Below are 16,177 nucleotides of genomic sequence, written 5' to 3'. Positions count from 1 at the left end.
TTTCCCAGTGTGGCATTACTTATGTACTTATGCACTTTAAAAGGAGTGAAGCCTATGAAAATTGGGATTACTTTAATCAGTGGGATTTGAATTAGAGACTTAAGTATATGTATTGTTAAATAACTTCTGGTTTTTAAAAGAGAAAGAATGTAATCAGATGTATTATCTCTAACTAATATTGGACAATAAGTATGTTTTCAATGAAATGATTTGACTATACACCGTATTGGCCTTCAGATGATCAATGTGGAATAATGAATTAGACGAGTAATATCTGGGGATAATCAGGTTAATACCACTTTTTTTTGTTTACTGTTTAATTGATCTCCTTGTCTTGTTTCACTCTATTTAGTGGTCTAAGGAAGAGAAAAGAATTACCTGACTGAAATAATTCCTATGTATTACTTTCTCTGTATTTCCAGCAAGTTGTTTTATCGCTTGTAAAAATTTAAATGGTTATAAATAAAAAAAAAAAGATGAGAAGCACTGCAGCGGTGTGCTCTCAACCTGCGGTTATGGGGGCAGTTAAAAACAGTGCCTAACCCACGGCCACGGACTAATAAGTGCCCAAAACCCGCAACCCGTGGCTCTCATACAAATCCCACCAGTGGCTGGGGGAAACTGCCCAATTTGGCAGTATTCCAGCCAACTTTGCTGGTGGAGGTCAGAGACAGTCAGAAGCTCTGAGGCAGAGCATGTACTGACTGTACTCCCAGGAAAGTGGCTGGGACTTCCCTCCCCTACGATTCTAAGACATTTGTCCCTAGCTCTTTGGAACAGCCCACTTCAAGACTGGGCTTCCGCTTTCCCCTCCCCCCAGGGTGAGTAACTTTTCTATGCAGCACAGGGAAAAGAGTAAAGTTGCCAATTCTGCGGTAAAACCGTGGAATTTGGCTATTTCTCGCTCCTCCCCGTGGGTTTGTTTGAATGCCTGTGGGTCACGGTTTTTGGGCTATTTTTGTCTGGGTTGGGCGATTTTTAATCGCGAAGGCCTGCGGGTTTGATGCTCATTTACCAATTAATTGGACCAATAGGAGGCAAGATCTGGCCCTGTTTCAAATGCTGCAGTGCTGGCTGCACTGCACACCTTTTTTCTTTCTCTGTCAGTCTCCATGTGGCTTGTGTCCTGGTCGCAGCATGGCGGCCGCAGCTGTGCTTCAGTTCTTAGCTGGATGTTGGAGGTCGGAGGAGGCAAGGGGCAGGAGACAGATGGACAGTGTTTGCTCTGGTGGCAGGTCTCCTCCTAATCTGCTCTCTGAGTCAAAGAACAGACCATCAGGAGAAGTGGCCAGTGGCTGCCACCACAGAGGAGGACAGAGGCAGAAAGTGCAGTGAGCGAGTCTGGGACAGAGGAGGGGGAGGGAGCCGGAACGGAGCTATAAGCAGTTGCATCCACATTGTCGTGCTTTATTGTTGGTAGCATTTTTATTTAATCTCACTTATATTTTAAAACATGGCAGCTTGTGCAGCATAAGGATGTACACAGAGGAAGTATAAAAACAGAATAACTTTTCATAGGTAGAGTAGTAATTTGTTATAAATTGTAATCAGTGGAGGGGCTAGTTATAGGGACACCCTAGCACGCGTTGTATTTTGAAAGAGATTTTTTTTTTCTCCTGGTAAAGGGCCACTAAAACAGACATCATGTTATGACAATCAGGTGCTCAACATTCAGAGTTTCTATTTTTTTTACTTATTTATAACATTTATATCCCACATTAAACATGATTTAGGTTGAAACCTGGGAGCATGTAAAATCTTTTTTCCTGTGCCTAGATCAAGACAGAGAGAGATGGCTTGTGGTGGGAAGTTGCTCCTTTTGTTTTGTGGGTGGGTGGGTGGATGGATTATGAATTTGTGCTAATTATGATTATGATGAGGCCTGCTGATTATGGTGCTGATAATGTTAATTATACTGATTCTGATAATTATAATTATGCTGCTGCTGCTGATTCTGATGATTATGATTCATACCTTATTAATATTCATACTGATCTTAATATTCATATTGGCCTTATTAATATGTATATTAATATTGTGCTATTTTAGGGCAGTTGTGCACCTATTTTAAATCTACTCTATGAAGAAAAGTAGGCACCTACTTTGTCTTTTTGAATAGTATTGGAATTGGCAGACAATGCACGTACTAAATGGCAACCACTTACACTAGCCTTATAGCTTAGATGTATGAATAAACATGCATAAACTATATCATTCTATGAATTATATATATACATATGTGCTCTGCCCATGCTCCACCCTAACACTGCCTATGTACAAGCCCATCAGCACTTGATAAAAGTGATCATAATAATGACAGCTATCATAGTTAAAAAGTGAGGTGAAGGAAGCTATTAAGCTAAAAGAAAATCCTTCAGAAAAAAGGAAGAAGGATCTGACTGAAAATAATAAGAAACAGCATAAGGAATGGCAAGTCAAATGCAAAGCGCTGATAAAGAAGGCAAAGAGGGACTTAAAAAAAAGATTGCGTTGGAGGCAAAACCACATAGTAACAATTTTTTTAGGTATATTAAATAAAAGCAAGAAGACGACAAAAGAATCAGTTGATCTGCTAGATGATCAAGGGGGTAAAAGGGGCACAGAGAAGACAAAGCCATAGCGGAGAGATTAAATTAATTTTTTACTTCAGTCTCTACAGAGGAAGATTTGGGAAAGATACCGGTGCCAGAAATGGTATTCAAAGCTGTCGAGTCAGAGAAACTGAACGAAATCTCTATAAACCTGGAGGATGTAATGGTGCAATTTGACAAATTGAAGCAAATTGCCTGGACCAGATGGTATTCATCCCAGAGTACTGATAGAATTGAAAAATGAACTTGCAGAACTTTTGTTAGTAATATGTAATTTATCTTTTAAATCAAGCATGGAAGGTGGCCAATGTAATGCCAATTTTTTAAAAAAGGTTCCAGAGGAGATCTGGGAAATTATAGACTGGTGAGCCTGGTGTCGGTAATGGGCTAAATGGTACAGACTATTATAAAGAACAAAATTATAGAGTATAATCAAAAGCATGGATTAATGAGACAAAGCCAACACGGATTTAGTAAAGGGAAACCTTGCCTCACCAATCTACTACATTTTTTTGAAGGGGTGAACAAACATGTGGATAAAGGTGAGCCGATCGATATTGTATATCTAGATTTTCAAAAGGCATTTGTCAAAGTACCTCATGAAAGACTCCAGAGGAAACTGGAGAGTCAAGGGATAGGAGATAGTGTTGTATTGTGGATTAAAAACTGGTTAAAAGATAGAAAACAGAGAGTAGGATTTAATGGTCATTATTCTCAATGGAGAAGGATAGATATTGGAGTTCCCCAGGGATCTGTACTAGGACTGTTGCTTTTTAAAATTTTTATAAATGATCTACAGATTGCAGTAACTAGTGAGGTAAATCACAAAAGGATTGTGAAAAATTACAATAGGACCTTACAAGACTGGGCATCCAAATGGCAGATGACGTTTAATGTGAGCAAGTGCAAAGTGATGCATGTGGGAAAGAGGAACCCAAAATGTAATGCAAGGTTCCACATTAGGAGTCACGAACCAGGAAAAGGGATCTAGATGTCATCGTTTCTGATATGTTGAAACTGTCTGCTCAGTGTGCTGCGGCAGCTAAGAAAGCAAATAGAATGTTAGGTATTATTAGGAAAGGAATGGAAAACAAAAATGAGGATGTTATAATGCCTTTGTATCGCTCCATGGTGTGACTGCACCTTGAATATTGTGTGCAGTTCTGGTCAGTGCATCTCAAAAAAGATATGGCGGAATTAAAAAAGGTACAGAGAAAAGGCAATGAAAATGATAAAGGGGATGGGACGAATTCTCTATGAGGAAAGGCTAATGTGGAAAGGGCTCTTCAGCTTGGAGAAGAGATGGTTGAGGGGAGATATGATAGAGGTCTATAAAATAACGAGTGAAGTGGAATGGGTAGACATGAATCGATTGTTTACTCTTTCCAAAAATACTAGGACTACGGGCATGCAATGAAGCTACAAAGTAGTAAATTTAAAACAAATCAGAGAAAATATTTCTTCACTCAACGTGTAATTAAACTCTGGAATTCGTTGCCAGAAAATGTAGTAAAAGCAGTTAGCTTAGTGGGGTTTAAAAAAGGTTTGGATAGCTTTCTAAAAGAAAAGTCCACGAGTCATTATTAAAATGGACTTGGGGAAAATCCACTGCTTATTTCTAGGATAAGCAGCATAAAATGTATTATACTGTTCTGGGCTCATGCCAGGTACTTGTGATCTGGATTGGCCACTGTTGGAGATAGGATGCTGGGCTTGATGGACCTTCGGTCTGTCCCAGAATGGCAATACTTCCCTTAATGGTGATTTGTTTCCCCATATACATGTATTCCCACTTTATAATGTGAAGATAAGTGAAAATTTCTATAAGTGAAAATTTCTGGCTAACCAAGCCACACCTAAACGACTTCCCCACCACTCCCCCTTGAAATCTGTGTGCTGTGAATGTTCACATGTAAAATATCAACATTCTGAAATCACCATTTACACATGTGTGTGATCCACCCATGTTAATATTGCTATTTACACCTGGAGATGCTTCTAAAATAAAAGCTTTTTCTCAGCATAGGGAGACAAACAATCATTCTCACTCTGAGTCTGATGATCTAATCTAAGCCTAAGTGCATTTGGGGCCCTGTTTACTAAGACACGTTAGTGTTTATAGCGCATGCTAATTTTTAGCGGGCACTAATGCTAGAGACACACATGTATTCCTAAGGGTTAGCACCTACAGCGCAGCTTAGTAAACAGGGACCAAATTTATTTGAAAGAAAACTTACCATTAAGGCATCCTTAAGCCTCTGGCAGTCATATTCATTATAGTATGATCCACTGTGATGACCATCATAGAAATTGTAATTGCAGCTGTAGTAGCTATAGTAGGTAAAGCTCAGATCAACGGAAAGAAAAATGATTCCAATGAATGCAGCAATGGAGCTTAAAATATTCATCACCATGCTGCCCTTCACCTGCAAGACAGGGAATACAAGAAGAGAGACTGTTAGCTTTCAATTAGTGTATATTAGAAGAAAAGCAAGGTATTTCTCTACATCTTTCTTCACCTGTCTTTTTCTTGTTTTCACCTGCTCATTATTTATTACAATTTATTTACCAACTTTTTGAAGGGATTCACTCAAGGAGGTGTACAGCAAGAATAAATCAAACATAAGCAACAGACAATTACAGCAGTAAAAATATTCAAACAACAATACAATGTATGGCATAATATGCTACATTATAATGCCAACACAATACACAATAAAACATTTTAATAGACAGCTTAGGTGTAAGCATAGTTGGAACACAGATAGATAAAAGACAGAGGCCCAGATGCATCAACCAAACGTAAAAAAAGCAAAAACGTAAAAGCTGTTACCGAATTTAAAAAAACGAACAATGCAGCAAAAAAACAAGTCACACATGTTCGGTGTGGTATTTGAAAGTACAATGCATCAATCTGGTGGAATCCCCATCGGTAATCGGCCCCTAAAGCATGCGCAGAGCAAAACACAAACACTTGGATCGGGAGGGGGCAAAGGCGCTCGTCAGGAGCGTCCTGTATGGATGGCCTTGCCCCCCCCCCCCGCCCGTGGTCACCGCTGCTGCTCCCCGCTTCCTCCCCCAGCATTAAATAAAAACACAAAAACACAAAACAAAACTCAAAGCTTTAGGAGCCCTGGCCCCCCTCCCTTCCTGTCTCTAAACTCTTTCTCCACACAGCTCTGCCTCCCTCCGCCCCCGTGCCCCGCCCCACCCCCCTGAGGTCATCGCCGTCACTCCCCCCCCTCCACCGGGTCCCCCCCCCACATTACCGGGCCTGTGCAGCACCTCTCACCTCTGTATGAAGGCGCTGCACGGGCAAGAAGACCATCAGATCGCTGCAGTCTTCAGGATGTCTCTACACACCAATTCTGCCTTGTCATAGATTCTGTGACTGGTTGCAGGGGGCCTGGCTATTATGGGGTGGGTCCCTCAGTGATCACCCCACCCCTGAAGGGTGGCCTGGCATTTGAGTACCGGCACCTTTTTCGCTAGAAAAACTGCACTGGATAAGAATAGCAGGTAAAGTTGTCAGGAAAGCAAAGATGCAAATGGAAGAAAAAAAATAGCCAAGACTGTCAAATGGGTGGACAAGACATTTTTTAGATAAGCTAATGATAGGAGGAACTGCAAAAGTGGCATTATGAGACTCCAAGGTGAAGCTAAGATTTAATGATAAAAAAAATGCACGATCATGCATTTTGACTGCAAAAACTCAATAGAGCGGTACAGGTCAGGGGATGAAGTACTTCTATGTACGAAAGAAAAGTGGGACTTCGGGGTATCATATCTGACAATCTTAAGGTGATCAAATAGGTAAAAAAAAAAAAAGGCAATGGCAAAAGCTAGAAGAATGCTTGGGTGCATAGGGAGAGGAATGGCCAGCAGGAAAAAGGAGAAGATGATGCTCCTGTATAAGGAAGATTGGAGGGTGGCCAATGTAACGCCGATTTTTAAAAAAGGTTCCAGGGGAGATCCGGGAAATTATAGACCGGTGAGTCTGACGTCGGTGCCGGGCAAAATGGTAGAGGCTATTAAAAACAAAATTACAGAGCACATCCAAGGACATGGATTACTGAGACCAAGTCAGCAGGGCTTTTGTGTGGGGAAATCTTGTCTGACCAATTCTTTGAAGGAGTAAGCAAACATGTGGATAAAGGGGAGCCGGTTGATGTTGTGTATTTGGATTTTCAAAAGGTGTTTGACAAGGTACCTCATGAAAGACTACAGAGGAAATTGGAGGGTCATGGGATAGGAGGAAAAGTCCTATTGTGGATTAAAAACTGGTTGAAGGATAGGAAACAGAGAGTGGGGTTAAATGGGCAGTATTCACAATGGAGACGGGTAGCTAGTGGGGTTCCTCAGGGGTCTGTGCTAGGACCACTGCTTTTTAATATGTTTATAAATGATTTAGAGATGGGAGTAACTAACGAGGTAATTAAATTTGCTGATGACACAAAGTTATTCAAAGTTGTTAACTCGCGACAGGATTGTGAAAAATTACAGAAGGACCTTACGAGACTGGGAGACTGGGCGGCTAAATGGCAGATGACGTTTAATGTGAGCAAGTGCAAGGTGATGCATGTGGGAAAAAAGAACCCGAATTATAGCTACGTCATGCAAGGTTCCACATTAGGAGTTACGGAACAAGAAAGGGATCTGGGTGTTGTCGTCGATAATACACTGAAACCTTCTGCTCAGTATGCTGCTGCGGCTAGGAAAGTGAATAGAATGCTGGGTATTATTAGGAAAGGTATGGAAAACAGGTGTGAGGATGTTATAATGCCGTTGTATCGCTCCATGGTGCGACCGCACCTTGAGTATTGTGTTGAATTCTGGTCGCCGCATCTCAAGAAAGATATAGTAGAATTGGAAAAGGTGCAGTGAAGGGCGACTAAAATGATAGCGGGGATGGGACGACTTCCCTATGAAAAAAGACTAAGGAAGCTAGGGCTTTTCAGCTTGGAGAAGAGACAGCTGAGGGGAGACATGATAGAGGCGTATAAAATAATGAGTGGAGTGGAACAGGTGGATGTGAAGCGTCTGTTCACGCTTTCCAAAAATACTAGGACTAGGGGGCATGCAATGAAACTACAGTGTAGTAAATTTAAAACAAATCGGAGAAAATGTTTCTTCACCCAACGCATAATTAAACTCTGGAATTCATTGCCGGAGAACGTGGTGAAGGCGGTTAGCTTGGCAGAGTTTAAAAAGGGGTTGGACAGTTTCCTATAGGACAAGTCCATAAACCGCTACTAAATAGACTTGGGAAAAATCCACAATTCCAGGAATAACATGTATAGAATGTTTGTACATTTGAGCTTGCCAGGTGCCCTTGGCCTGGATTGGCTGCTGTTGTGGACAGGATTCTGGGCTTGATGGAACCTTGGTGTTTTCCCAGTGTGGCATTATTTATGTACTTATGTAGACACTGGTGAGACCGCAGAAACAAGAAAGGTCCAAAATTTCCACAAAAGTCCAGCAACAAAAAAAAGTGGAAAAATAACTTCAAGAGACCAATCCAAGATAAGGGGTAAGATGCTCCAAAAAACTTTATTAAGGACCCAACACAGTCCGTGTTTCGGTTTTTAAAAAAACCTTCATCAGGGGTCAATCAGTAGTTGCACAGGGGATATACTGACAGACAAAGGAGCTCATACAATGTAGTCTCTTAAATGAGATGGACAATGTTGCCTCGTACCAACAGATACAATACCATTTTATATTGTATCTGTTGGTACGAGGCAACATTGTCCATCTCATTTAAGAGACTACATTGTATGAGCTCCTTTGTCTGTCAGTATATCCCCTGTGCAACTACTGATTGACCCCTGATGAAGGTTTTTTTAAAAACCGAAACACGGACCGTGTTGGGTCCTTAATAAAGTTTTTTGGAGCATCTTACCCCTTATCTTGGATTGGTCTCTTGAAGTTATTTTTCCACTTTTTTTTGACACTGGTGAGACCTCATTTAGGTCCCTTTTACCAAGAGGTAATAAAAGGGGCCCTGTAGTAGTGTTTTTGCATTGATTCACTGTGCGCTGAGGCCCCCTTTTACTTCAGGGGATAAAAGGCTTTCTTTTTTTTCTTTTTTTAAGGGAAATGGCCCTGAAGTAAGTGAACCATTTGCCAGGGGGAGGCCCTTGCCGCCACCACCACCCATTGAGTAGATGGTAAGGGCTCCCATGCTAACCTGGCGGTAACTGGGCAGCACGTGGGGCTGCCAGATTACCACCACATAAGTCCCCGGCGCTACATTTTCAAGTACCGGAGTTGGCGCGCAGCCAATGCAATCAAGTCAGCTATCTGCATAAAAAATTCAGAGTTGCCTATTTTAGGGGCATAAATATAAATTAAGGTAATTGGCAAACTATTCATTCACTTCTATGTTGATTTTGATCTATCTACACCCAGTGTCAGCCTCTTGAGAGACTATTACTAAATCTGATCTTTTCCTGATTAATATAACAACCCCATTCCTTTTTCCATGAGCCAGATAAAATAAAGGGGGATGGGACCATTTGGTTTGTGATTTGGCAGATTCTAATTGAGATAAATGCGTTTCCTGGAAGTAAATAATGTCAGGGGACTCTTTTGAGAGACGAGTGAGGGATTTTTTTTTTTTTGCTTGATAGGGTTATTAAAACCCTTCACAAACAATTTGTAAACTGATATGTAATCTTAGAAATGAGATTCATAGTACTGCAGAAGATTATACATATCAGAGTGATGATTACATTCACTGTAACATACATGTAATGTGAACAGATATAATGATGACACTCGCTTAGTAAAAAACAGATCATTATGCTGTTAAAAGAAAAAAAAACAAAAATACAGCACATGATCTACCATGAACAAATGAAGCAGTGAGATACTGAGGCAAATAATCTAATCTAATCTGGAGTTTGTATACTGCACAAATCCCAGCAGGAGGCTCAAAGCGGTTTGTAAAGTGGTGTCAGTGTATGGCTGTGGAATCAGAGTGGGGGGGGGGAGGGGGGAATAATAGGAATGACAACTGTAACCTCTTTCGAGCAGGGAGTTTTTCTTCATGTTCAATTGTGAAGCGCTGCGTACGACTGGTGGCGCTATAGAAATGATTTGTAGTAGTAGTAGTACCTCCACCAACTCTAAAGATATAAAAATTTCAAAAGAGGATTAGAAAAAAAAAAAAAAGACATCCTTATTTGCACAGTAAATAAGGATTATTTACTCTAGTTCTACTGCCTTCCGTAGATGGGAAGGCGGTAGAACTAGAGGACATGAAATAAGATTGAAGGGGGGCAGACTCAAGAAAAATGTCAGGAAGTATTTTTTCATGGAGAGAGTGGTGGATACTTGGAATGCCCTCCCACGGGAAGTGGTGGAGATGAAAACGATAACAGAATTCAAAAATGCGTGGGATAATCATAAAGGAAATCCTGTTCAGAAGGAATGGATCCGCAGAAGCTTAGCGGAGATTGGGTGGCAGAGCTGCTGGTGAGAGGCGGGGCTAATGGTTGGGAGGTGGGGCTAGTGCTGGGCAGACTTCTACGGTCTGTGCCCTGAAAATGGCAGATACAAATCAAGGTCAGGTATACACATAAAGTAGCACATAAGAGTTTATCTTGTTGGGCAGACTGGATGGACCGTACAGGTCTTTCTCTGCTGTCATCTACTATGTTACTATACTATGATTAACTGCATTAAACATACAGGGCCCTGTTTACAAAGATGTGTTAGCGTTCACTAGCACGCACTAAAAATTAGCGTGCACAGTGCGTGCTAACGAATGCTAACGCGCCTTTGTAAATAGCGCCCAGTGGCCCACAATGAGAGAAATTAACCTATTACATGAGGCGTAAAAGTTACCTATTTGACGTGCTCATCTTTAATTCTTGTTAAGAAAGTGATAATTATGTGTAGAAAAGAACCAACAAAGCAGAGCATCCTTGATAACAACAGTAATGAGCAAATCAAATTGGTTGATAATCAATTAGGAAATACCGACTGCGTGAGCACAGTGCTGAGATCGCATAAGCGACTAATATAAACAGTTGCTACTATACTTGAAATTATACTGCATCAATAGAGCTCGGTGCTATTTCTTCCAGAAAATGTTGCCAGGACATCTGTGAAATCTTTCGTACGATTATTCAGGGTGACTCGTAGCCTCGCTGAGTGAAATGTCCCGAAGTGTGCATTGAGCTCATTTAGTTTTGGATGAAAAGTCAGCAGTTGTTTTCTTGCTTTCGTGGTGTTTTTATTAAGATTGGGAAGAAATTGTATGTTGGCGCCATCTAATTTAATCAGAGCCCACAAGCGTGCTGTCTGCATGATATCAACCATGTAGTTGTAGTGGAGCACTCGGAGAACTATAGGCCGCAGGTATTTGACTTGAGGGCTTCTTTGTGACAGAACGTGATGAGCACTCTCTATTTCAAAGGTGCGTTCAAAAGTAAGTTCTTGCATTTTAGGAATCAAATCTTCCAAATATTTAATCATATTAGTACCTTCAGCGGTCTCTGGAATACCAAGTATTCTGATATTGTTCCTCTGTGAATGGTTGTTGCTGTCCTCCAATTCCTTCTCCAATAGGGTGATACATTTATATTGTCACTGTAGGGTTAAAATATTTTCTTCCTCAGTCCATTGCTTTACCTTGATGATTTAAAAATGGGCTAATATCGTCTTTAGTGTCAGACATTAAGGGCCACATTGTAGGGATATTTCCCTGTGTATCTCACCTTGCTGGTCTTAGCCTGTATAATCCTAATACATCAAGATGGAGTCTGCAACCTATGACCTGCACATCAGTGAGCCAACATATTCAGCTCTCTGCTTGTGGAAAAACTTTGGCAGTCATGTAATATCCAAGGACATGCTGTGGGCAATCACCCCCACCTTTATCTCCCTGAGAAGCTGAATAGGGAGTGAGACATGGCTCCAACAAGCTGGGTGAGAAACAGAAATGCATACCAAGAAGTAACAGTTTCAAGGTCATGAACAACGGCCGTTTCTTGCTAAGGGAATGAGCTGGACAAGATCATGATTGGTCCCGGCTAGTCACCTGAGAATAGGGGACTAAGGAAAGCGGGAACAAGGAGAAGTTAGTTGGTCGGAATCCATGGAGCTGGCAAGAAGACTAGTGAGACCTGACGTGGTCCACAACCTTGTGAACTGTCTATCTGGAGAGTGTACCAGTTGGTTTAGCTGTACCCGCATGGAGTGATTGTGACCCCTGTTTGCTGCAGAGACCCTGTCCTATTTCTGAGATTGAGACTCGCTGTGAGAGACAGCTTGAGTCTGCGAAGGAATCCACTCTTATCCCATCCTAACTGCTGGAGAGACAGCCTGGTGAGACACAGAGATTTATTTCATATTAGTCTGGGAGTAGTGTTTAGTGCTGTCTTAGCCAAAGACTGGTTACGTCATACTTGTGGTCAGGAGATTGCTGCTAATAACTGTACTTACCTCACATAGTTCAGTAGTATTACAAATCCGGTTGTGTAATTTACCTAGTAACCAGTAAGAATCAGAGTGTTTAGTGAGTGACAATATATTTTTGTAATTCTTATCAGCAAGTTATCTATATATTTGCATTGCTCAGCTTTGCTACAGAGTCTATTTTGCATATCATCTATTATATTATCTATAATAAAATCTAATATATATTTCAGCTGCTTCTTCAGTTTCGTTTCTCTATATCTGAAGTATTGGCTTGGTGCCAATCCAGATTCCTGCCTTCCCTAGACACAGATCAGAGTATTTTGCTTGCAAATAATTCTGTATGGGGAATCTGGGCGCAGATGACACTGTTGAGAGATTTCTCCGATAAGTATCACCTGTGATTTACCTACAACATTCTATATAAGGAACCTAAAAAGTCCAAGTGGTGTGGTATATAGAATATGCTTAGTTGACATCCCAGTGCCTAAAACTGAATGCCTCTATTTACACCACTGAAAATGTGGCATAAATCCCCGCATGCAGATTTACACGCACTGGGCAATATTCTAACTACACACGTAAATTTTTGAACACCCACAAAATGAGCATTTCCCCACCCATAACCACGCCCCTTTTGAATTGCTCACTTTAGAAGTTAGGCACAGTTCATTACAGAATACCCTTAGCAAATTGTGCACGTAAATTCTAGTTATTGCCAATTAGTGCTTGTTAAATGCTATCAACACTCATTAGCTTGTTAAGCCAATTAAGTTAGGTGCGTTGTTATAGAATATGCCTGAATTTTGGCGTAGATCTTTAGGCACGCTATATAGAATCTGGCAGAAAGTCCTTAAGTGTCTGTATTTCCTCCAATATGGCCGACGAGTCAAATTCACCAGAATTAGAATTAGAGTCTTTTTAGACGATACTGGTTCGATCCTGTGTCGTTTCCCTGATTTAGACAAAGCCATGCTGGTAACAATCTGAACAAGGATGAGCTGAGAAATAAGCGATATTTTAATGGATGGATGCCTTACTATAGAAGAGTCAGTGGAAGCTCTGTAGCTAAGCTGTCATCGCTTGTGACGCTCAACAGCGCCCATCTAGATTCCTCCTTGAGTATGGAAACACAGGTTAATAATTTGATGAAGAAAACTTTTTTTTTTAACTTAAACAATTCTGCTTGGTTTGTTGATATTTTGCTGAAGAGCACTTCACTATAATTGTCCAGCTACTAGTTCTCTCACAGCTGGACTATTGTAATGCCATAAGTACATAAGTATTGCCATACTGGGAAAGACCAAAGGTCCATCAAGCCCAGCATCCTGTTTCCAACAGTGGCCAATCCAGGTCACAAATACCTGGCAAAATCCCAAAAAAGTACTAAACATTTTATACTGCTTATCCAAGAAATAGTGGATTTTCCGCAAGTCCATTTAATAATGGTCTATGGACTTTTCCTTTAGGAAGCAATCCAAACCTTTTTAAAACTCCGCTAAACTAACCACCTTTACCACATTCTCTGGCAACGAATTCCAGAGTTTAATTACACGTTGAGTTAAGAAATATTTTCTCCAATTCATTTTAAATTTATTACATTGTAGCTTCATTGTATGCCCCCTAGTCCTAGTATTTTTGCAAAGCGTAAACAGACGCTTCACATCTACTCATTCAACTCCACTTATTATTTTACTAGCCGTTAAGCCCGTCAAAATGGGCGAGTATTGGGATGTGTTTTTTCCAAGGCCCCCTCCCCCCTCTCCTCACCGCTGCAAGGCCCCCTGCCCTCCCTCCTTCCCTGCCAGCTGCAAGGCCCCCCTCCGTCCCTCCCTTCCCAGCTCCAAGGCCCCAGTCCCTCCCCCCCCAGCTCCAAGGCCCCCTGCCCTCCCTCCCAGTTCCAAGGCCACAATCCCTCCCAGCTCCAAGGGCCCCATTCCGTCCCTCCCTCCCATCCAGCTCAAAGGCCCCCTTCTGTCCATCCCTCCAAGCTCCCAGGCCCCCCTCCTTCTGACCTCCCATGTCCAGCATCCTCCCTCCTTCCCTGCCAGCTGCAAGGCCTTCTGTCCCTCCCTGCCAGCTGCAAGGCCCTCTGTCCCTCCCTCCCAGCTCCAAGGCCCCCCACCCTCCCAGTTCGAAGGCACCTCCTCCTCCCTCCCAGCTCCACTGCCCCCCTCTGTCCCTCCCTCCCAGCTCCAATGCCTCCCTCCATCCCTCCCTCCCAGCCAGCTCCCTTCCTTCTGTGACCTCCCATATCCAGCATTTCTCCTGCTCTTCCCTCCCCCCCCGAGGTCGCCGATACCGCTCCCCCCCCCAAGGTTGCCGATACCGCTCCCCCCCCCCAGTCGCCGCAGCCGCCCCCCCCTCCACCTCGGCAGGGCCCTCTCTTCGCCACAGAACTTACAGTGCCGAAACTGCAACATGCAGATCAGCTCCCGTCGGCCTTCCTTCCCTGCCTGTGTCCTGCCCTTGTGTAACGTAACGTCGGTGAGGGTGGGACACAGGCAGGGAAGGAAGGCAGACGGGAGCTGAGCTGCTGCGGTTTCGGTGCTGTAAGTTCAATAGCGAAGAGAGGTCCCAGGCTGGGTGGAGTGGGGGCGGCGGCAGCGGCGACTCCTGGGGGGGGAGTGGTAGCGGGGACCTCGGGGGGAGGAGCGGTAGCGACAGTATCCTTGTGCGGCTGTGTGTATTTCCCTGAGTTCCGCCCCCTTCTTCCCTCCCTGCTTCCTCCTCCTCCGATTTCCACACCCATGGAGGCGTGGCTTGGACTCTCAGCGTTCGGACTGTAGTGCGCATTTGCAAGTGAGTACGGTCACTTGCCATTTATATGTTTGATAGACCTCTATCATATCTCCCCTCAGCCGCCTTTTCTCAAAGCTGAAGAGCCCTAGCCGCTTTAGCCTTTCCTCATAGGGGAGGCGTCCCATCCCCTTGATCATTTGTCGCCCTTCTCTGCACCTTTTCTAATTCCACTATATCTTTTTTGAGATGCGGCGACCAGAACTGAACACAATATTCGAGGTGCGGTTGCACCATGGAGCGATACAAAGGCATTATAACATCTTCATTTTTGTTTTCCATTCCTTTCCTAATAATACCTAACATTCTATTCGCTTTCTTAGCCGCAGCAGCACACTGAGCAGAAGGTTTCAACATATCAACGATGACACCTAGATCCCTTTCTTGGTCTGTGACTCCTAATGTGGAACCTTGCATGACGTAGCTATAATTCAGGTTCCTCTTTCCCAAATGCATCACTTTGCACTTGCTCACATGCTGGCATCTCAGTAAAATTGATGAATATAATTCAGTTAATATTTCTCCACTGTTGCTACATCTTCATTGGTTACTTTTGAGAGCTCATAGTTTGTTTAAAATTTGCTGTTTATTTTTTAAATCCATAGAGGGACGCTCACCTGGGAATTTGTGTTTCTGTCCAATTGTTAAATTTTAATGGTGTACACTGTAATGTGGACCGTTTTCTTTTGTTTTCCTTCTGTGAAAGGTTTGAAATTGAAGTTGTTCCAAGAGAATCCATTCCCCTACCAGTCTGCAAAAAGTTGGAATTCTTTCCCGCTAGAGATACATTTACATTATTCTTATTTTTTTTGTTTCAGAAATTCTTGAAATATTACTTTCTTTAGAAAATAATTTCTCAAAATATTTATTAAGACATTGTTTTTATTTATTATGTTTTACATTGAAATTACTCTTAATTGTTTGTTTCAGAAATTCTTAAAATATTACTTTTTTAGGAAATATTTTCTCATAATATTTATTAAGACATTGATTTTATTTATTATGTTTTATTTTGTATTATCCCGATTGACTACTGAATCAGTTTCTAAAAAGTTTTACCCTGCTCTGAGCCCTGTTTTGAGGAAAAGTGGGTGATAAAATCCTAGCATCACATAGCATAACAGAAAATCTTTCTTCACGGAAAGGGTGGCGATTTCGTAGAACGACGGGGCCGCAAGAGACACAGCCAGGCCCGGGACAGAACCGGACCGCCACACGCCACCCCCCACTTTGCCCCACTGCTCCCCCACTCACACTGCCACTCTGCATCCAAGGGGGGGGGGGGGGGACCTGGTGTCAACAAGTGTCTTCCTGTCTGCCTACTCCCATGGTCTGTCCTCTCCTGCTCCTGTCCATGCCAG

The 16,177-nt window shown here is 42.4% G+C and overlaps 1 protein-coding gene across 3 annotated transcripts in view; it reads right to left on the bottom strand.

Annotated features, from left to right (window-relative positions):
- Positions 1 to 16,177, bottom strand: part of LOC115460509 (membrane-spanning 4-domains subfamily A member 15-like) — a 117,435-nt gene that overhangs the window by 15,539 nt on the left and 85,719 nt on the right. For all 3 annotated transcript variants that reach the window (XM_030190278.1, XM_030190280.1, XM_030190281.1), the window contains exon 5: positions 4,829 to 5,017. In XM_030190278.1, the coding sequence (XP_030046138.1) occupies positions 4,829 to 5,017 (189 nt within the window). The remainder of the gene's footprint in view (positions 1 to 4,828; positions 5,018 to 16,177) is intronic.

The sequence above is a fragment of the Microcaecilia unicolor genome, chromosome 1, assembly GCF_901765095.1.
Source record: "Microcaecilia unicolor chromosome 1, aMicUni1.1, whole genome shotgun sequence".
NCBI lineage: Eukaryota > Metazoa > Chordata > Amphibia > Gymnophiona > Siphonopidae > Microcaecilia > Microcaecilia unicolor.
This window is presented reverse-complemented; position numbering and strand designations above follow the sequence as displayed.